Source organism: Erinaceus europaeus, chromosome 3 (genome assembly GCF_950295315.1).
Source record: "Erinaceus europaeus chromosome 3, mEriEur2.1, whole genome shotgun sequence".
In the NCBI taxonomy this organism is placed as follows: Eukaryota; Metazoa; Chordata; class Mammalia; order Eulipotyphla; family Erinaceidae; genus Erinaceus; species Erinaceus europaeus.
Genome location: NC_080164.1, coordinates 175477554 through 175500082, shown reverse-complemented (window position 1 = coordinate 175500082; position 22529 = coordinate 175477554). Strand labels below are relative to the sequence as shown.

At 43.3% G+C, this 22529-nt stretch overlaps 1 protein-coding gene and 1 pseudogene across 3 annotated transcripts in view; one reads left to right on the top strand and one right to left on the bottom strand.

The window, feature by feature from the left end:
* The window catches only part of FAM184B (family with sequence similarity 184 member B), a 123817-nt gene extending 120051 nt beyond the window's left edge, over positions 1–3766 (bottom strand). For all 3 annotated transcript variants that reach the window (XM_060188295.1, XM_060188297.1, XM_060188296.1), the window contains exon 1: positions 3492–3766. In XM_060188295.1, the coding sequence (XP_060044278.1) occupies positions 3492–3608 (117 nt within the window). In that variant the 5' untranslated portion in view covers positions 3609–3766. The remainder of the gene's footprint in view (positions 1–3491) is intronic.
* A 17216-nt stretch (positions 3767–20982) lies between these two features.
* LOC103108894 (trafficking protein particle complex subunit 6B-like) lies at positions 20983–21549 on the top strand (annotated as a pseudogene).
* Positions 21550–22529: the final 980 nt, after the last annotated feature.

Sequence of the window (22529 nt, the reverse complement as noted above, 5' to 3'; positions counted from 1 at the left end):
AAAGCCCTTCTTCTTCCGCCCCTCGCCCCTTTTGCCCATTTTTCACATTGGTGATTAGACGCAAGGGAGGGTGGTCTGGGAGGCGGCCATTTTTTGCTACCTCCATGTAGCCCAAACCACTGCGCTCTCACCCAACTCTGAGGTGTCTCTGCGAATAAAGATTTGTGTTCCCTCTTCATTTGGATCTCCTCTCTCTCTTCTTCGTGGCGCAGCCTGACACTGTTGTAATGCAACGTTACTTCAATAACATTAAGTATGGATGGGGAGATAGCTCATCAGTAGAATGCATGCCTCACAGGCCAAAGTCCTATGTTCGATTGCTGGTACCACATAAAAAAAAAACAGTAAGGCCAGGGAGTTAGCACAGTGGTTTACACAACAGATTTTTGTGCTCCAGACTCAGAAATCCCAGGTTTAATCCTTGACACCACATAAATCAAGAACTGAGCAGTGGTCTGATAAAAAAAAAAGCCAAAAATTAAGTGTACATTTACTATACAATCCAACAAACCATTCCATTCCTAAGTAAGTACTTACACTGGAATAATGAAAATTTCTCTACACAAAAATTTGCACCAAAATAAAACATTTGTAGCAGTGCTGGTGAATTTTAAGGACTTAGAACACCCAAAGGAGTTTTTTGTTTGTTTTTTACTGGAGCACTGTTCGACTCTGCTTTATGGTGGTGCTGGGGAGTGGACCTGGACCCCTGGAGTCTCAGGCATTAAGTCTTCTGCATAACTATTATGTTATCTCCCTGTCCTGTCATATCTTCTAAGAAGAAATAACTAAATGTCCTTTATGGTGAATGGATAAATGGAATATGGTAGATAAATACGAGTGAATGAACAATCTATGCTACAATGTGAATAAACCTTAAAAGCATGACTTAACAACTAAGTGGGGGGGGGGGAATCTGATGGAAAGCTGACCTGTTGGATCATTACATTAATACAAAGTGCCCAGAAAAGACAAACTTATGGGGAAAGTTTCCAGCCCAGAAACGACAGATTAGTGGTGGGTATTGTGGGGGTAGAGATGGGACCTGATTGCAAATGGGCAACAAACAAGATGGCTTCCTTTGGGATGATGGAAATGTTCTGAAACTCTTTATTTATAGTTTTGTTTTTGAATATTTTATTTATTTATGCATTTTTTAAAATAAGAAAAACCAAAAGATACACACACACACACACACACACACACACACCAGAGTACTGCTCAGTTCTGGCTTGTTTGTGCTAGGTATCCCATCTCCTCTCTTCGCTGCTTTGTCTTCAATGCTAGGTCCACGACGGGCGTGTTTTATACTTAAGCAGAGGAATGGCCACCATATTAGATTAAAATGGTCCGTTCACAGGCTTGTCATATCTCAAGTCGGGGATAGTGTTATTGTTATTTCTATGCCTCTGACATTCAGGAGTGTGTGTGGTTCACAGCAGGCACAGTGTACCTGCTGACTGAACTCAAGAGTCACCTTTTCCATAAAAGCTCTCCTGTATGGGCCCACAGTGACTTACCCTTTGTTTTTCTTCTCTAGCACTCCTCATTTGAAACACCCAATTTAGCAACTGATTATGCTGTGCCCTTCTGGTTTTCTCTGTGCATTTCCAACCTTGTTCCTCTGAAAATAGTTTAGATCTTCTGAAGGCAGCAAAGATGCCTTCCCCTATGCCTCACACCTTGAGTAAGTCCATTTGGGGGCTGGGTGTCACTCCTTAGGGGACTGTAGATTAGATCGGGGGTGTCATTCAGACAAGCCAAGGCCTCCACAGGGTGTCCCCCCTCCCCCCCTTTTTAAAGGTTATTATTTTTATTATTTATTTATTTTCTTATTGGATAGAGACAGAGGAAATGAGATAGGAGGAGGAGAAGAGAGGGTAAGAGACAGAGAGATATCTGCAGCCCTGCTTCACCAATTGTGAGGCTTCCCCTCTGCAGGTGGGGACCAGGGGCTTGAACTCGGGTCCTGGAGCGCTGTAGTGTGTGCGCTTAACCAGGTGTGCCACCACCAGCCTCCCTCCCCCCCCCTTTTCAATCCTTGACAAAAGTGATGAATGTTGGGAGACAGACTAGTGGTCAGGACCTGTGCAGAGGTGAAAGGGAGGGGCCAGGGAAGTAGCTAGTGTCCAATTCCAAGACGCTGTGCACAGTACCTTGGGACAAATGGGAGGAAAACGTTTGAGAGTCTAGCTGCCTCCCACCTCCATCCCCTCCACTACCATCGACCCTTCCCCCCTCCAGATAGTAGCCATGGGTTAGTGGGAGAGAGGTAATGAAAGAAGAAAGTATACCCCACACAGAGACAGAACCTGGGCCTAACCTTCTATCACAGCAAGAGTTCATCCTGCCTGAAAGAAAATACCTTGGCTAGGAGGTGCACACCTGGATGCGAGCACACATCACCAAGCCCATCTCCACAAGTGGTGAAGCAGAGCTGCAGCTCTGTCTCTCCTCCTCTATCTTCCTTCTCTCTCAATTTCTCTCTGTCCTTGCAAATGACATAAAGTTAAAAACTAAAAAAAAAAAAATTTAAAGAGAGGGCCCCAAGTCTCAATCCTTGCACACAGAGGTGAGTTCCAGGAGGTCAGTAAATGTGGTTTCCATCCACAGAATAGGCACCAGAGAGGAACACCAAGCGTGACTAGGGGGTCCTGATTGGGGAGGCTCAGAGGACTGATAAAGCTAGTGAGGCATCACCTGGCTGGCATTCTTGGGGAAGACACCACAGTAGGGGAGAGTGCATCTGGGCAGCAGCAGGATGAGTGAGGCAGAAGGGCTGGCGGGCCTCCCAAGGTCCTCTGCAAATGTGCCAATAACTAGTGGAGCGCCTGCTACTCATTTACGCTCGGGCACACATCTGCACCCCGCTTGGTAGTAATTCCCGTGGGCGGCCTTCCAGGTTTACCACGCTGCCACGCGAGCTGCAGGCACTCCACAAACGAATCATAATATTTGCCCACGGAATAAATGGGTCCAGCGCTGAAACAGAACCCACAGGACCCTTGGCCCTCTCCAGCAGAAGTACGACGGTAGATGAAATGCAAACAGTTCCAGGCAAGATCGACCCCCCCCAACACACACACACACACGCACACGCACATGCACACGCACACACACACACGCGCGCGTGCGCGCACACGCACCCCCCCAGCACCGACCTGGTGAGTGTGTGTGTGTGTGTGTGTGTGTGTGTGTGTGTGTGTTTGTGTGTATGTGTGTGTGTGTGTGTGTGTGTGTGTGTGCGCGCGCTGGGGGGCACGGCCACTTGCTAAGCGCACGGGTGGTCGGGAGGAGTTTCCCTGGCAAAGCTCCCCATGCCAGCTGCCAGAGGCAGGTGCCACCCAAAGGTCAAGCCTCTCTCGGGGTGGGAGGTCCGGGCAGAAGGAAAGTTTCAGCTGAGATTCAGCCTGAGATCTCCCGCCCGCACGCCCTTCCCGCCCGGTGCGCCCTGGACACGCAGCTCCCGGCCCCGCAGCGCCTCTCCTCACCTTGGTGAGCTGGGCGATCTTCTTGCACATTTTCACGTGCATCTCGGGGTCGCAGTCCATCCCGGAGCCCCGGCAAGCCCCGGGCGCCTGCATTTTGCAGCCGAGGGCAGAGGCCATCGCCACTGGGCGGCAGGCGCGGATGTGCTCTCTGCCCACCCGGTGCCCGTGCGCGCGCGGCCGAGCCGGGGGGTGTGTTGGGGGGGCGCTCCCGGGCCCGCACTGCAGTGGGCACCACCGCCCCCGCCCCCGCCCCCCCGGGAGCCCCGCCCCCCGTCCCCGCCCCCGCCTGCGTGCACACGCCCCCTGCGGCTGTCAGCCTGCGGAGCGCTCCCGCAAAGCCACAGCGCGGGCCTGGGAGCCGGGGGCCTGGAGGGGTTTACGCCCGCGGACAAGTGGGTGCCTCCGGGCTCCAGGCTCCAGGCTCCAGACTAGGCGGCGGCCAGCCCCGCCCGCGGCCAGTATCCCGGGTCCCCGAGGAAGCACCGCAAACCTCGTGCATGGAGGGGCTACGCGATCGGGGGCGGGGAGTGGGTGTCTGGGGCCAGTGGGTGGCCGGGCACCGGGCACTGGGCACCTTGTCCCGCGCGCGGGGGTAGGCGGGGAGATGGCAGAGAAAGTCCGGGAGGTGCGGGGCCCACATGGGGCTCATCGCCTCCTGGGCTGTAAACAGGAACCCTACCCCACCCCCGGGGCCCGCACCCCCTCCACATCATGGGGAGGAGCTGGAGCGCTGCGGGGAGGACTGCGGGAGATCGCTGAACAAAAGGGAGAAGCCCGAGAGCCGCGGCCGAGGAGCTGGCGCCCGCGGTCGGAAGCAGAGGGCGCGGCGGGCGCGGTGCGGGGCCCAGAGGCGCGGGGAGTGTCTGAGGCGGGCGTGAGGGAGAAAGAAGAAGGGGCGGGGGTCCACACCGTCCGCAGCCAGACCTTAAGCAAGGCACTTAAACTGGTGACCGCAGAGTGGCTGGTCTATGCCCATCCCTGGGCAGCCAGAATCCTATGGAGTGTTGGGTTAGGAGAGTGTGTCTTTAGGAAGGGTTAGCAGGCCAAAAACAAAACAAAAACAAACACACACACCCTCACTACGTTTTGGCTTTTAGGAGAAAGGCACCGCTCAGCTCAGTTCTGACATATCTAGCGCCTGGGATGGAACCTGGGACCTCAGACTGGCATAGCCCTGCGTTGAGCTATGTCTCACTCCCAGTCTATATTTGCGTCATTTATTGATTTCTTTTTACCAAAGCACTGTTCAGCTCTGGCTTATGGTGGTACAGGGAATCAAACCTGGGACCTCTAGGGCCTTAGGCATGAAAGATATTCGCATAATCTGACCCTCACATTTCTATGTGGCTGGCTTGTTTGCTTTCTGCTTTCTTTTCAAGCAGTGGGGTTTTGAGGACAGAAACAAGACACCGATTAGATATCCCATATTTTGAGTAGTATGCTATCAAAATGAGCAGAATTTTGCATGATTAGTGTGTTGTTATTATTACTACTGGGCAGTCTTTGTAAAAGGCCAACTTTTAGAACGGGGGAGATAGCTCAGTCTGTTAAAGCACAGGACTTGCATGCTGGAGGTCTTAAAGGCAGCAGGTGTAATCCCCAGCAGGCTTAATCCCCAGGGCTGGGCAGTGCTCTGTTCTCTCTCTGTCCTCTCTATTCTTTCCTGCTCTCTCATAATAAATTATGAACTTGGAGATGTGTGTATGGATTAAAAACCTATATATAGGACTGGGGTAGATAGCACAATGATTACGCCAAAAAACTCTAGGGGGGGTGGGGGCTGCAGGGTGTGGCTCACTGAGTTAATCCCACAAAATACTTTGTTCTTTGAGCCCTTGTTCAAGGAACCTCTCAAGGATACTGGTTAGAGTCCTATGGGACTATGTGAAAGCTTGGTAGAATTTAGGGAAGCTCTCCCATACTTGGATGGAGGTCTGGAAAGACACCCCACTTGTTAGCTTCTCTCGTTATAGAGATGAGCCAAGAGGGAAAAGTCTCCCAGACTCAGTTTCTCCTTGTTAATCTCTCCAGCTCACAGAAAGCCTACAGGCCTCTCACACTTAGTTTCTCCCTGCTAGCTGCAGGCCAAATGGTTGCCTGCTTTAGGGTTCACTCAAAGTTCACACATCCACTTCACCTTTTGATCATAAAGGAGAACACACCCTATCATACACCCCTAACACCAGACAGTGAAAAACCCCCAAATCTTATTTCCTTGTGTCCTTTGATATCTATGATTTACATCAAGCCTTGTTTTTCTTCTCTCTATCTCACCTTACTGGTTTAACCCCTATGCTTCTCTCAAATGCCTTTGGATAATTAAACTGCCTGCATCATGGAGACTAATTATCTTGACCTTTATGTATCTGTGTCAATTCTTGTCATACCAGCCCCCTATCATAGGGGCAAGCTGACCTTTAAGAAACCTGTAATTTCTGACATAGTTGAAAAATGTTCGTTGTTTAACTCTGTATATAAACCTATACCTATCTGCAAATAAATGAGTGTTTGTACCAAAATACTCCCCAGTCCTTCTGTCTGAATCACTGGGCCCTGACAGCCAGTAAAGGAGGTTCAGTGGCCTGCCCCCTGGCTGGAGTCACTCCACATGAGTGCCAGCAGAGCCCACCCCCCCAGGCTCCCCACCTTCAGGGGGGTTGGTTTCACAAGCTATGAAGCAGATCTGCAGGAATCTTTCTCCCTTTCTTCCCCTCCCCTCTAAATTTCTCTCTGCCCTCTAAATTTCTCTCTGTCCTATCTAAAAACAAAAAAAAGTAAAAAAATTAGCCACAGGAGCAGTGGATTTGTAGTGCAGCCACCCACTCCCAGCTATAACCTTAGAGGCAAAAATAATAAGTAAACAAACAAACAAATAACAGAGAGAGATTCATGCCTGAGGCTCCAAAGTCCCAGGTTCAGTCTTCCATAGAACCATATGCCAGAGTTGAACACTAGTCTGGTGTAAAGCAAACAAACAAACAAACAAACAAAACCTCACTTATTTATGAACTGTAAGAGAGCAACATGAGTGTTCTGGAGAAAATATAATGTTGGGCTTGAATAGGACTAATGTTCTAGATCAGGGGAGGACACTTTTCCAACAAGGGCCATTTGAATATTTACAACATCATTGTCAAGCCATGCAAAATTACCAGTTTAAAAATGAACATTTCAGGCAGTGGTGCACCAGGTTGAGCAACACACATTACTGTGTGCAAGGAGCCAGGTTTGAGCCCTCACTCCCCACCTGCAGGGTGAAGCAGGTCTGCAGGTGTCTATCTTTCACCCTCTCTCTTTTCCACTCCCTTATCAATTTCTCTCTACCCTATCTAATAAGAAAGGAGAGAGGAGAGGGGGAGATAAAGCTACTAGGAGTGATGGTTTTATAGTGCCGTCCCCAAGCCCCAGTGATAACCATGATAGCAATAAATAACGAAATAAAATAACACTCAAGTGGGGCCGAGGAGACAGCATAATGGTTATGCAAAAAGACTTTCAGGCCTGAGGTTCCAAAGTCCAAGTTCAATCCCTTGTACCATCATAAACCATAGCTGAACAGTACTCTGTTTTATTTCTCTGTATCTGTCTGTATCGCTCATTAAAATAGAACAAATAAAAGTATTTTTTAAAATCAGCGTTTGATGCTGCTATGTAACAAGCTTCTAGCTTTATTGCATTTCGAGTCCTGCCTACAGATGTTTTGGCAGGGCCTGACCAAATCCTACACAACCTGCAGGGTGATATTCCCCATCCTGCTCTAGGTAATGGCAGATACACTGACACTACAGACTAACCCCAAGGTTTAGTTATTCCAGTATGGTCTTACTAGATAACAAGAGAAAATGTTTTCCAGAAGGGAAGGTTGTAAATACTTTCGACCTTATAATGCAGACAGTGGGGAGGGCTTGGACTACATCTGCTCTAATCAAGCAACTTCAAGCACATTGTCTTACTCCGTACAGGAGGTCCTTCTGTGCTAGAAGGAGTGAAATAGGACAGAAGAGGGTTAAACACTGGAGTAAGCATGGGAAAGGGGAAAATATTTTCTAGACCACGTGCAAGACTTTGACAAGGCTCTATGCCCTTTGTACGTGTTCTTACCTTCACGATGGTCCTCCTTCGAAAGGCTAGAGAAACCGAACACCCAGTTTTATACAGCAAGTAAGTGGATCTGGGCCTGACTGCAAAGGCTGTTCTTTCCAGAACAAAGTTCACGACATGATGTTTCCTAAAATCCACAATTCCTTTACTTTTCTTTCCAGATTATAAGAACATAAATTTCTTGTAAAAATCTCTCCACCCAGAGTCTCTACAGTAATAATATATACATATATATAATGGAATATATATATATATATATATATGTATGTATGTAACGAAGAAATCAAAAACTAGCCCAAGTTCTACACTTGGAGAAAATTACTGTTAGCATATATATATATATATATATATATATATATATGTATATTTTATATATACATATATATATATGTATATATAATATATATACATATTTATATATATGTATATATAATATATATACATATTTATATATATTTATATATATATATATATATATTTTTTTTTTTTTTTTTTTTGCCTCCAGGGTTACTGCTGGAGCTCAGTGCCTGCACCATGAATCCACTGCTCCTGGAGGCCATTTTCCCCCCTTTTGTTGCCCTTGTTGTTATAACCGTGTTGTGGTTATTATTGTTATTGTTGATGTCATTTGTTGTTGGATAGGACAGAGAGAAATGGAGAGAGGAGGGAAAGACAGAGGCAGGGGGAGAAATACAGGCACCTGCAGATCTGCTTCACCACCTGTGAAGCAACTCCCCTGCAGGTGGGGAGGCAGGGGCTTGAACCGGGATCCTTACACTGGTCCTTGTGCTTTGTGCCACATGTGCTCAACCCGATGGGCTACCGCCCTCCCTCCTACTATTAGCAATTTGGAGATAAATTTCCCAATTTTCTGTCACACTTGAAAAATGTTGTGTGCATATTTGTACTTCTCTTTCTTTCTTCTTATTTTTATTTATTTATTTATTTACTTATTTTTACCAGAGCACTGTTCAACTCTGGTTTACGTTGTGGCAGGGGTTGACCTGGAACTTTGGAGCCTCAGGCATGAGAGTCCCTTTGTATAACCATTATTCTCTCTCCCCTCCCCTACATATGTGTGTTTCTAACACATTAAGTGGGATATTGTAATGTTTTTCTTTTTTTTTCTTTTTTATTTCTTTATTGGGGAATTAATGTTTTACATTCAACAGTAAGTACAATAGTTTGTACATGCATAACATTCCCCAGTTTCCCATAACACAATACAACCCCCACTAGGTCTTCTGTCATCCTTCTTGGACCTGTATTCTCCCCACCCACCTACCCCAGAGTCTTTTACTTGGGTGCAATATGCCAATTCCATTTCAGGTTCTACTTGTGTTTTCTTTTCTGATCTTGTTTTTCAACTACTGCCTGAGAGTGAGATCATCCCATATTCATCCTTCTGTTTCTGACTTATTTCACTTAACATGAATTTTTAAAGGTCCATCCAAGATCCCCTGAAAACGGTGAAGTCACCATTTTTTTTACAGCTGCGTAGTATTCCACTGTGTATATATACCACTACTTGCTCAGCCACTCATATATTTTTGGTTTTGGCTATTGCAAATTGTGCTACCAAGAACATATTTGTACACAGATCTTTTTGGATGGATATGTTGGGTTCTGTAGGATATATCCCCAGGAGAGGAATTGCAGGGTCAAAGGGTAGGTCCATTTCTAGCCTTGTGAGAGTTCTCCAGACTGTTCACAGAGGCTGGACCAATTGACATTCCCACCAGCAGTGTAGGAGGGTTTGTTTGACCCCACAACCTCGCCAGCATTTGCTACTGTTACCTGTTCTGATATATGACATTCTCACAGGAGTGAAGTGGTATCTCATTGTTGTCTTGATTTGCATTTCTCTGACAATCAGAGACTTGGAGCATTTTTTCATGTTTTTCTCGGCCTTTTGGATCTCTTCTGTGGTGAATATTCTGTCCAAGTCCTCCCCCCATTTTTGTATGGGGTTATTTGTTGTCTTGTTGTTGAGTTTGGCAAGCTCATTATATATGTTGGTTATTAAACTCTTATCTGATGTATGGCATGTAAAGATCTTCTCCCATTCTGTGAGGGGTCTCTTGGTTTGCGTAGTGGTTTCTTTTGCTGTGAAGAAGCTTTTTAATTTGATGTAGTCCCATAGGTTTATACTTGCCTTAGTCTTCTTTGTAATTGGATTTGTTTCATTGAAGATGTCTTTAAAATTTATGCAGAAAAGAGTTCTGCCAATATTTTCCTCTAAATATCTGATCGTTTGGGGTCTAACATCCAACTCCTTGATCCACTTGGAATTTACTTTTGTATTTGGTGAAATACAGTGGTTCAGTTTCATTCTTCTGCATGTTTCAACCCATTGTTTCCAATACCATTTGTTGAAGAGACTCTGCTTTCCCCATTGAATAGTCTGAGCCCCTTTGTCAAAGATTAGATGTCCATAGGTGTGGGGCTCACTTCTGGGCTCTCAATTCTATTCCACTGGTCAGTGTGTCTATTCATGTTCTGGTACCAAGCAGTTTTGATGACAATGGCCCTATAATACAGTTTGAGATCTTTGAGTGTGATGCCTCCGGTTCTGTTCTTTTTTCTCAAGATTGTTTTGGCAATTCTAGGTCTTTTCTGGCTCCAGATAAACATTTGTAGCATTTTTTCTATTCTCCTAAAAAATGTGCTTGGGATCTTGGGGATAACATTAAATTTGTAGATGGCTCTGGGTAGTATATTCATTTTGATGATGTTAATTCTTCCAACCCATGAACATGGAATATCTTTCCACTTCTTTGTGTCTTTTTCAATTTCTTTGAGTAGTGACTCATAATTTCCAGTATACAAGTCTTTCACTTCTTTGGTCAGGTTTACTCCTAGATATTTTATTGTTTTTGTTGCTATAGAAAAAGGAACTGATGTCTGGATTTCAATTTCTTCTAACTTAGTGTTTGCATAGAGGAATGCCACTGACTTTTGAATGTTATTTTTATAGCCTGATACCTTACTGTATTGCCTGATGATTTCCAAAAGCTTCTTGCTGGATTTTTTAGGTTTTTCCATGTATACTACCATGTCATCTGCAACTAAGGAGAGTTTGACTTCTTCTCTTCCAATCTGTATCCCTTTAATTCCTTGCTCCTGCCTGATTGCTATGGCAAGAGCTTCCAACACTATGTTGAATAGTAATGGTGATAGTGGGCAGCCCTGTCTAGTACCTGATCTGAGTGGAAATGCTTCCAGTTTTCCACCATTGAGTATGATGTTGGCTGTAGGTTTGCTATATATAGACTCCACTATCTTCAGGAATTTTCCATCTATTCCCATTTTTTGGAGTGTTTTGATCATAAAGGGATGTTATATTTTGTCAAAGGCGTTCTCTGCATCTATTGATATGACCATGTGGTTTTTGGTCTTGCTTTTGTTGATGTGGTGGATCACATTGATTGATTTACGTATATTAAACCAACCTTGCATGCCTGGGATAAACCCCACTTGGTCATGATGAACAATCTTTTTGATATACTGCTGTATCTGGTTGGCCAGAATTTTGTTCAATATTTTTGGATCTATGTTCATCAGAGATATTGGTCTGTAGTTTTCTTTTTTGGTTGTGTCCCTGTCTGCTTTTGGTATCAGAGTGATGTTGGCTTCATAGAAGCTGGCAGGGAGTATTCCAGTGTCTTCAATCTTCTGGAAGACTTTTAAAAGTAGAGGTATTAGTTCTTTGAAAGTTTTGTAGAATTCATTTGTCAATCCATCTGGTCCAGGACTTTTATTTTGGGGGAGATTTTTGATAACTTTTAATTTCATTAGCTGTGATGGGCCTGTTCATGTTATCCACTTCCTCTTTACTTAGTTTTGGAAGTTGGTAGGTATCTAGGAAATCGTCCATTTCTTCCAGGTTCTTTAGTGGCATATAGTTGTTCATAGAAGCCTCGCATGATATGTTGAGTTTCTGCGGTGTCTGTTGTGATAATTCCTTTTTCATTTAGTATCTGATTTATTTGGGTCTTCTCCCTTTTTTGTTTTGTGAGTCTGGCTAAAGGTTTGTCGATTTTGTTCAATTTTTCGAAGAACCAACATTTACTTTTGTTGATCTTTTGTATGGTTTTCTTATTCTCAATGTTATTGATTTCTGCCCTAACTTTAGTGACTTATGTCCTTCTGGTTGCTTTAGGGTTCCTTTGTTGTTCTTCTTCTAGGTCTTTAAGATGTGCAATCATGCTGTTTATTTGTGCTTTTTCTTGTTTCCTAATGTGTGCTTGTATAGCTATGAACTTCCCTCTTAGTACTGCCTTAGCTGTGTCCCAAATATTTTGATAGCTTGTGTCTTCATTTTCATTGAATTCTTGAAATATTTTGAGTTCTTCCTTTATTTCCTCTTTGATCCAGAAGTTGTTAAGAAGTGTACTGTTGAGCTTCCACTTTTTGGGACTGTATTGACTGTTAAGTGTTAGTTTAATTCTACTGTGGTCTGAGAAGATGCCTGGGGTGATTTCAGTGCTCTTGAATTTTCTGATGCTGTCTTTTTGGCCTAACATATGGTCTATCCTTGAGAATGATCCGTGTGGATTTGAGTAAAATGTGTATTCCAGTTTCTTGGGATGAATGACTCTGAAAATGTCCAATAGTTCTAGTTTATCTATCTCTTCATTTAGCTTCCTTATGTCTTTATTGATTTTCTGCCTGGATGATCTGTCAAGTTGAGAGAGTGGGGTGTTGAAGTCTCCTACTATGATTGTGTTGCTGTTAATATATTGCTGTAGCTCTTTCAGTAGACGTTTGATGCATTTAGATGGCTTCTCATTGGGTGCATAGATGTTAATAATTGTTAAGTCCTCTTGATTGACTGATCCTCTGAGCATTAAGTAGTGTCCATTCCTATCTTTTTTAATCTTATCTATTTTAAAGTCTATCATGTCAGATCTGAGAATAGCTGCTCCTGCCCTTTTTGTGGGCCATTGGCCTGTATGATAGTTTTCCATCCTTTCACTTTAAGTCTGTGTTTGCCTTGTTGAGTTAGGTGGGTTTCCTGTAGACAGCATATTGTTGGGTTGTATTTTCTGATCCATCTTCCTACTTTGTGTCTTTTAATAGGTGAATTCAGGCCATTGACATTTATTGATATCAAAGATTGAAGATATTTTAACGCCATTCTTGTAGAGTTTTAGAGTGTTCTGATATATGTCCTATTTATGGTGGTCTGATTGTTTATAGGAGACCTTTCAGAACTTCTTTCAGGGCAGGCTTGATGCTAGTTGATTCCTTCAACTGTTGCTTGTCTGAGAAGGTTTTGATGCCTCCATCTAGTCTGAATGACAGTCTAGGAGGATATAGTATTCTTGGTTGAAAGCCTTTCTCATTGAGCACTCGATAGATATCTTGCCATTCTCTTCTGGCCTGTAGTGTTTGTATGGAGAAGTCTCTTTTTAAATATTTATTTATTTATTCATTCCATTTTGTTGGTCTTGTTGTTTTATTATTGTGGCTATTATTGTTTTTGTTGTTGATGCCATTGTTGTTGGATAGGACAGAGAGAAATGGAGAGAGGAGGGTAAGACAGAGAAGGGGAGAGAAAGATAGACACCTGCAGACCTGCTTCACCGCTTGTGAAGTGACTCCCCTGCAGGTCAGGAGCTGGTGGCTCGAACCAGGATTCCTATGCGGGTCCTTGCGCTTTGCACTAAGCCCGCCCTCAAAGCTACTGCCCAACTCCCATGTTTTGCTGCATTACCGGCTGACTCCCATGCTTTTCTTTTAACACTATTCAATATGAAATGACAAACTTTCTCTTTTAGTCAAGAAAGACTACACTTCTATTTTTTAACAGAAAGTACTTTATTATATATGAAAAGATTTACCTTAATCCCCTATTGAACAATTTTTTTTGTCTTTAGCAAAACCTTTCGTGTTTGGAATGTATTATGAGAGTATTCCATTCTATTACAAATTACAAAAAAAAAATCTATGAAACTCATGTGCTAATTACATGGTTTAGATCCTCCCCAAGATTTATTTATGGAAAAGGATGAGAAAAGAACCAGAGCGTAACTCAGGCACAGGTGACGTAGGGAATTGAGGTCAAGACCGCATGCTTGAGAACTCAAGGCTTTATCTGACCGCACCACCTCCCGGGCCACAGGGGAGGTTTCTTCTTCTTTATTTCAAATAAATTACTAACAGACATTTTAACAAAATTTTGACAATTAGACACAGATAATAGTCAGGTTTCTTAGGATATGTCCCATACAGATAGTTTATTGTAAAACACAATAAAGAGGTTGCAAGGGAAAGATGCCGCCACCTGCTGGCCATCAGATGCATCGTCTGTACAGCACCACAACTGTTGACACCCATTCTGAAACAGACAAAAGCATGACTCACTAAGTGGGCATTCTTGCCTCTGCAGGATTCTGACAAAAAGCACTTATTGAATCTAAGTTCCTCCATCTGCTGAGCTCCCCTTTTCAATGTCAACAGCGGTGCTCAGAGGAGAAGGCTGATGTGGCAAACAGGATGTAACCGCTACGATAATGACTATGAATGTTGGAAAACATACTAATTATCAGACGATTGGTAAAAGTGTTTGATTTCCCTCATTGGGAATTTGGTGTAGTAGGTTTTGGTATAGCATTTTAAGCTATCGTTCTTCCTCTTCTCTTTCCTCCTCCTCTCTTCCTCCTCCTCCTCCTCCCTCTCCTCCTTTTTTATTCTTCACTGAGCCCTGCAGGCTGTTTCTCATTCAAGTAGACAGAGAGATGGGGAAAGATACAGAGAGACGGGGAAAGATAACACAGCCCAGGAGCTTTCCCTGGAGCCATGTAGTGCCAGGTCTCAAGCATGGGCTACATAGAGCAAGGCACACACCCTATTTGGTGAGCTCTCTCTCTCTCTGGCCCCTGGGTGAGGCACTTGCAGTTATCACTTCAATGATGCCATAGTGGATACTCCACTACTGTGCTTTAATACCCAAGCCAGTGTTGAATGACAACCCTTCTAGACAACCTTTGTCAGTTCCCTGAGAGTCTCATGTTTTATAATATTCTATAAGTCACCTTCAAACTCCTCCTCAAATCCTACCAGCTTCAAGTCTCAGCTCAAATCAAATTTCTGAGACATCCCTGATCTTATGGCTCCTATATGAGAATTTGGGCTTCCTCTGGGGGACCTTTTGCCCACTTTCACATTCTCTGAGCTCCTAGGGCAAAAAAGTACATAGCAGGTCTACACATGGATTCAGCTAAACATTTGGCACAAATTTTCTGAGCATGCATAGCAATCAAGTTTCTTAATCTATGGATCAGTACTGCAAGGACCTGCATAAATATCTGGGTTCGAGCCCCTGGTTCCCCACCTGCAGGAAGGTAGCTTCACAAGTGGTAAAGCAGGTCTGCAGGTGTCTATCTTTCTCTTCCCCTCCTCTCTCCATTTGTCTGTCCTATCCAACAAAGATTACATCAATGACAAGAATAGTAATAACCACAATGATAGGGGGGAAAAAAGAGCAACAAAAAGGGTGGGAAAAGACCTCCAGGAACAATGCATTCTTGGTACAGGCATCAAGCCGCAGCAATAACCCTGGAGTGTTGGTATGCTTCTAATTCTGCTTCTTAAAAACCCCTTGTTTCATTTGTTTAATCCCCCCTGCTTAACACTGTATTCTATATACATAACCACTATATTCTATTTACATAACCACTGCAGGGCATTGGTTCAATCCCCACTGGTTCATGATGTATTTTTGCTCCACCCCCTCTCCTTGTCACACCCTGATTTTCACCAGTCACTTTTGTCTCCACTCTCTCTACATCACATCCTGTTTACACCCTACTTGGAAAGTATATATAAGGACAGCATTGTTCGTTTTAGTTAGTTTTAATTTTAGTTTTAGCTTAGCTTGGTTTAGATTGTGCTGCATCCTGCATGAATAAAGAGATACTGCATACAGCCCAGCCATGAGTCCCTGGTCGTCTGTCTCCGCTCACGAAGCTAGTCTGACATAATGGAGCCTGAACAGGGACCGGCACCAATGTGGGACCTAACCTGCCCATCTCCCAGATAAGTAAACTTGGCTACCCATCTGCCATGGGTTGCCTTTCTACTTACGAAGAGGTTTGCCAAAGCCTCTACTGTTTCATCATGAGACAGTTTCTCTGTCTCTGGAACATTTTGTTCTGGGCCGCACTTTGTTTCCCTGACCGGGAACTTTGGTTTCTTGTGACCCTAATCATAGAGCTTGGGAGATGCATGGAGATTTTTCCTTGGACTTTCTGGATTCCCTCTCCCATGTTTCCCGAGGAGAAGGACTACATTTTGCTCCGGGCCACAATTTGGTTCTTAATGATCATCGTAGAGCTTGGGATATGCACAGAGATTTCCCCTGGGACTTTCTGGACTTCTTCTCACATGTTTCCCGCTAAGAAGGACTACTCTAGTTTGAGGAGCGTTCTCCAGTACCCTGGCAGTCCCCAAGAATGGAGACACGTGGTTAGTTCTACTCTCCTGATTGGATTCTTTCTTCGATGGGAAGACGCTTTTAAAAATGGGTGCCTGAAGCAATCCTGCAGGAACAGTCAGAAGCACCTTAAACGGAATTTCGAGGAGCTTTTTGGACTAGGACGCCCTCCGGGGATTCATGATGCTACATGGTGAGATCTGGATAATCTGGTTCAAGTTGGGTTTCATTAGAGAGTGATTTGAATGACTGACTTTTTGTATGACATTGACTTAAAAAAAAAAAGCTGGATGCAGCCATGATTTCTAGAGACATCCAGAAACAATCCAAAAATTGTTTTTTCCTCCTTTGATTTCTTTTTTTTATGTCTTGGCATAAATCTGAAGCGTTTAATCCTAGAAACGGTATGAGTTATGGGTGGGGCAGATAGTGCAATGATTATGTTAATGATTCTCATGCCTGAGGCTTCTAACTGTGGTTCTTCTGTTTACCTTTCCACATTTTATTGAGTTTAAACTGTTTAAACAACCTTAAAATCATACTAGAAAGGACTTCCAATTATAATGGAGTTATCAGTTATAGTAAACTTCTAATCTGTTACAAGTTTTGTTTGACAAGTGAATTTCAGCTGTCAAGTCTTCACTTGAAAAAGCATCTACTCTAATGGAATTCCTGGAAATCCATTTGGACCCCTGTTCTCTGACATCGCCCACAAGATAGAATGACTACAACACACCCCCGGAAACCAATAATGTGACCTGGCATGACCTGAAGAAACAGATTCACAGACTCCAAAGCTCACTCTCTACAGAAAAGCGGAATTCTGGTGGCTGACATTCCCCATCGAGACAGACATGCAGCGTTTCATCCTCTGGCATTTTCTTCTGTGGTCATCTACTTTGGACTGACACCTCCATCGGACTTACTGGTACAGCTCTTGGACACTTTATACAACTTCACAGCAGCTTCCCTTTACACTGCTAGGTTTCTCAAAGACTGACGGCAGCCAGCTGCCTTGGGACTTTATAGGCCATGTCCCCTCGCCTGCAGGCTCTTTCCCCAGAGACAGGAAACACCCCCTCCTCACTAGGTCATGCCCACAGAGGTAGGAAACACCCTTTGAGGCAAGAGATGCCCACAGAGGCATGAAGCACCCCCAGAGGCAATTGATGCTCCCAGAGGCAAGAAATGCCCTTTCACCTGCTAGGCCTTGCCCTTTGAGGCAGGGAACACTCCCCTTGGCATCACACTGGTTCTTGCTGCTCTCCTATTTTGTTCTTCCATGTCATATGCCAGTTCTTTTGAAAACGCCTGTATGATATAGGCTTCTGTTCACCCCACACTCCTGATACTATGGCTATTAGTTAAAAAGAAAGGGGGAATTGTTGGTATGCTTCTAATTCTACTTCTAAAAACCTCTTCTGTTTCATTTGGTTTAATCCCCCCTGCTTAACACTGTATTCTATTTACATAACCACTGTATTCTATTTACGTAACTACTGCAGGGCATTGGTTCAATCCCCACTGGTTCATGATGTGTTTTTGCTCCGCCCCCTCTCCTTGTCACACCCTGATTTTCACCAGTCACTTTTCTCTCCACCCTCTCTATGTCACATCCTGTTCACACCCTACTTGGAAAGTATATATAAGGACAGCATTGTGAGTTTTATTTTAGTTTTTAGTTTTAGTTTAGCTTAGCTTGGCATAGATTGTGCTGCGTCCTGCATGAATAAACAGAAACTGCATACAGCTCAACCATGAGTCCCAGGTCGTCTGTCTCCACTCTCGAAGCTAGCCCGACACTGGAGGCAAAAAATAAATAAATAAATAAATAAAAATTATATATAGGCCAAGCCTATATAATACATTACTTATTATGTGGACAAAGTAAAGAATATCACCAGTATGGAAAAAAAGAAAGTACTTGAGGAAAATGATATACATAAAATATTCTGTTCTCTGTATCAAATTACAGAATGTCATTTATTGTTAAGGAAAACAAAAGTAAAAATACACAAAGAGGTCTGCTATAGAAACCTAAAATACTTATACTCAGTGAAAAGAAAAAAGAAAAAGCGGGAGTCAGGCGGTAGGTAGTGCAGTGGGTTAAATACAGGTGGCACAAAATGCAAGAACCATCATAAGGATCCCGCTCCCCACCTGCAGGGGAGTCGCTTCACAGGCAGTGAAGTAGGTCTGCAGGTGTATATCTTTCTCTCCCCTTTTCTGTCTTCCCCTCCTCTCTCTCTGTCGTATCTAGTAATGATGACATCAATAATAACTACAACAATAAAACAAGGGCAAGAAAAGGGAATAAATAATAAATATTTTAAAAAATAAAATCAACCTAATGAAATATTTATAATATTGTAAAGCAATCTTAATTTTTGAAAGCCATTTGAAGATGTCCAAAGGGTATAGAAACACTAATTTGAAGGGATATATGCACCTCTATATTCATAGCTTTACTGTTCACAATAGTCAAGGAGTAGAACAAACTGAATGTCCATGGACAGAAATTCTAGACTAGGAGGCCAGCCACTAGCACACCTGGTTGAGCGAACACATTATCATGAACAAGGATCTGGGTTTGAGCCCCTGCTCCCCACCTGCCGGAAGAAAACTTCATGAGCAGTTAAGCAGGTCTGCATGTGTTTTTCTCCCTCCAACACACACACACGCACACGCACACGCACACACACACAAACACCTGAAATCAAGCAGGCATGAAGGGACAGTGGCAAACAAATAAATCACGTGAGGTCTGCTAGACTTCCAATTATATCTATCTTATATAAATTACACCAGAAAAAAATGTATATAGACTAACTACTTTTATGAGAATAAATTGAAATGCTAATTTGAAAGGTTCACTTCACTTATAACAACTCCAAATATTTCTAGCAAAATATAACAGTATATTAAAAAAATTGGGGTATGTTAAAAATAACGTAGACATTTTTAACCTAGAATTTTTAAATATATCTATTTTAGATTATAATGTGTTGGTATGCATGAGACCCCTTCTGTTTCATTTGGTTTAAATCCCCCCTGCTTAACACTATTCTATTTACATAACCACTTCATTCTATTTACATAACCACTGTTAACAAGTACCACCCTCCCTCCAGGGCATTGGTGGTTCAGTGATAGGATTCTTGCCTGCTCCACCCCCTCTTTGTCACACTCTGATTTTCACTAGTCACTTTTCTCTCCACCCTCTCTATGTCACATCCTGTTTCCACCCTACTTGGCAAGTATATATAAAGACAGCATTGTGAGTTTTACTTTACCTTGAGTTTAGCTTAGCTCAGCTTAGATTGGGCTGCGTCCTGAATGAATAAAGAGATACTGCTTACAGCTCAACCATGAGTCCCTGGTCATCTGTTACCCGCCCGTGAAGCCAGCCTGGTGAAAACAACATAACCCATCGAAAACAACAATAATGTTGAAAAAAAAAAAAACACCGAATACTATACTAATCTTAAAATGTGCTAATCAAAATAGTTAGGCTGACCTCTAGTGGCCATTTAATTTATCCTTCAGGGACTGACAAAATGTTATGAAATCTTTTTAGGTGAGATTAATGTGTCAAATACATAACATACAGTGAAGGAAATGATATTGTTAGAAACTTCACAAATAAAGCCAAAAAGGGGATAGATACCCAAAGCAGAGTAGATCAATGAATGTACACAAACACACACACATACACACACACACACACACACACACACACACACAGTAAAAAGCCTCCAACTAGTTTGCTCTAATTTTTAGCTTATTAGTTCACTCCACATAAAAAATATCAAAACAGGGAGTCGGGCGGTAGCACAGTGGGTTAAGCGCAGGTGGCACAAAGTGCAAGGAACTGCGTAAGGATCCCGGTTCCAGCCTCCCTCCGGCTCCCCAACTGCAGAGGGGTCGCTTCACAGATGGTGAAGCAGGTCTGCAGGTGTCTATCTTTCTCTCCCCCTCTGTCTTCCCCTCCTCTCTCCATTTCTCTCTGTCCTATCCAACAACAACAACAACATCAACAGCAATATAACAACAACAACAATAAAAACAACAAGGGCAACAAAAAGGAAATAAATAAATAAATATTTAAAAATATTTAAAAAATATCAAAACAAGCAAAAAAAAAACCCCACACCCAAATGGTCTATACAGAATAGTATTTTGTTGTCAAAGTCAGAATAGATGTTCACTGTCCTGAACGGTATCTGGTAATAAAGGGTTCAGTAGGAGTAAGGGAATAAGGCTCAAAGTTCTCAAGTATACTGATCATAGCAAGTTGCCTGTATGATTATTCATATGTTAGAACTTGAAAGTAGACCCCTACCTCACCCCACTGCAGGCCAATATACTCCCCAACTGGAATAGGTCTTTACTATTGTCACTCTCTTTTGGCCCTAGGGAGTGGCCCTGGGTAGGTTTCTTTCTATTTTTTCCTCTTTCTTTCTTTTTTCTTTTTTATTAAAGCATTTTTAAATTTTATTTAATCATTTTCCTTTTTGTTGTCCTTGTTTTTTTTTTTTATTGTCGTAGTTATTATTGTTTGTTGTTATTGATGTTGTCGTTGGATAGGACAGAGAGAAATGGGGAGAAGAGGGGAAAATAGAGAGGAGGAGAAAAAGATAGACACCTACAGACCTGCTTCACCACCTGTGAAACGACTCCCCTGCAGGTCGGGAGCCGGGGGCTCGAACTGGCATCTTTACACGGGTCCTTGTGCTTTGTGCCACGTGCGCTTAACCTGCTGCACTACCACAGGGCTCCCCTTTCTCTTCTTTCCTTCCTTTCTTCCTTTCTTTCTTTCTTTCTTTCTTCCTTTCTCTTCTTTCTTTCTCTCTCCCCTCTTCCTTCCCTCCTTCCTTCCTTCCTTTTTTTCTTTTCCTCTGTCCTTATTTTTTTCTAGCTAACACTTTCACTACCAGACTTATGAAGGCCAGTGGAACCCCTGGGGTCTCCCAGCAACACAGAGGAGAGCCTGCACCCACACTGCCCAGGTGGTGCCTGAGCCCCCGGGGGAGCAAAATAAACCACAATGGGGGACAAGGCGCTGTTTGTGCTGCTCCATAAAGAGATGGTCTCAGGATATACAAGTCCGCGGAGCAGGGTGAGGTGGCAAATGGACTTTCAAGTGGGACAAGAATTGATAGAACAGCTTACAAAAGGGACAGCAAGATTTAAGGATGAGTCAGACATCATGGAGTTCATTTGTAAAAATTTTTGGACTACAGTAGTCAAGAAACAAGTTGACAGTCTCAGGATAAATCCTCAGAGCATCCATGTTTCTGAACAACAAATTTCATCTGCTTACTCAAATGTCTGCAGGGAAACAGTATTTAGAACATGTATCTAAGAATTCAGCATTTATATGTGGCTTAATTAGAGGTGGTGTATCAAATTTGGGCATGAAAAGTATTGGAACAGCTGAAGTGTCTTCAATGCCTGCCTTCAAGTTACAAGGGATGATACAGAAGCTGTAGAACATATTGAAAAAGCTTCAGCAGTGTAAAGAGATGAATTTTTCATGTACAATATATATATATTTATTTATAAAAGGGAGACATTGATAAAACCATAGGATAAGAGGGGTATAACTCTACACAATTCCCACCATCAGAACTCCACATCTCATCCCCTCCTGATAGCTTTCCTATTCTTTATCCCTCTGGGAGTATGGACCCAAGGTCATTGTGGGATGCAGAAGGTGGAAGGTCTGGCTTCTGTAATTGCTTCCCCACTGAACATGGGCGTTGACAGGTCGATCCATACTCCCAGTCTGCCTCTCTCTTTCCCTAGTGGGGGTGGGGCTCTGGGCAAGCAGAGCTCCAGGACACATTGGTGAGGTTGTCTGTCCAGGGAAGTCTGGTTGGCATCATGCTAGCATCTGGAACCTGGTGGCTGAAAATAGTGTTAACATATAAAGCCAAACAAGTTGTTGACTGCTCATGAAACTAAAGGTTGGAATAGCACAGGTGAAGAGTTGGGGGGTGGGTCTCCGTTTTGTAGATAGCTACTAGGCATATTTTATATTCCAAAGGGCCTGTGACTATACTATCCACCCCCCCTCAGACTGAAATCTGATATGCAGGTGGATCCAAGTTATTGTCTGGGAAGATGATGTCATGGTTAGAAAAAGGAACAGAAAGCTATATCAGAGAAGAGAGTAACTCCCAAATATGGGAAAAGTGTATAAATATTGTTGACTGTAAACCCCAATTGATTTGACGTGATCTGGGGCCCATATTCAGCTTAAGAGCCTTTGTGACCTCTGCATCCCTGTAGATCCAAGCTTACATTCTGTGGTCATGAGTAGGAATGTTCCAAGCTGCCCCAATTTCAGGACCTATCTTCCTCAGGTGGAAGATAGAATATGTTGTCCAGCCACCTCCCTTCAGAGGATGGAACATTCTCTACCATTGTTGATCCAAGTTGAGGGCAAGGTGCACAAAGGGGTCTATTGTGTTGTTCCTGATAGAAATTACTGG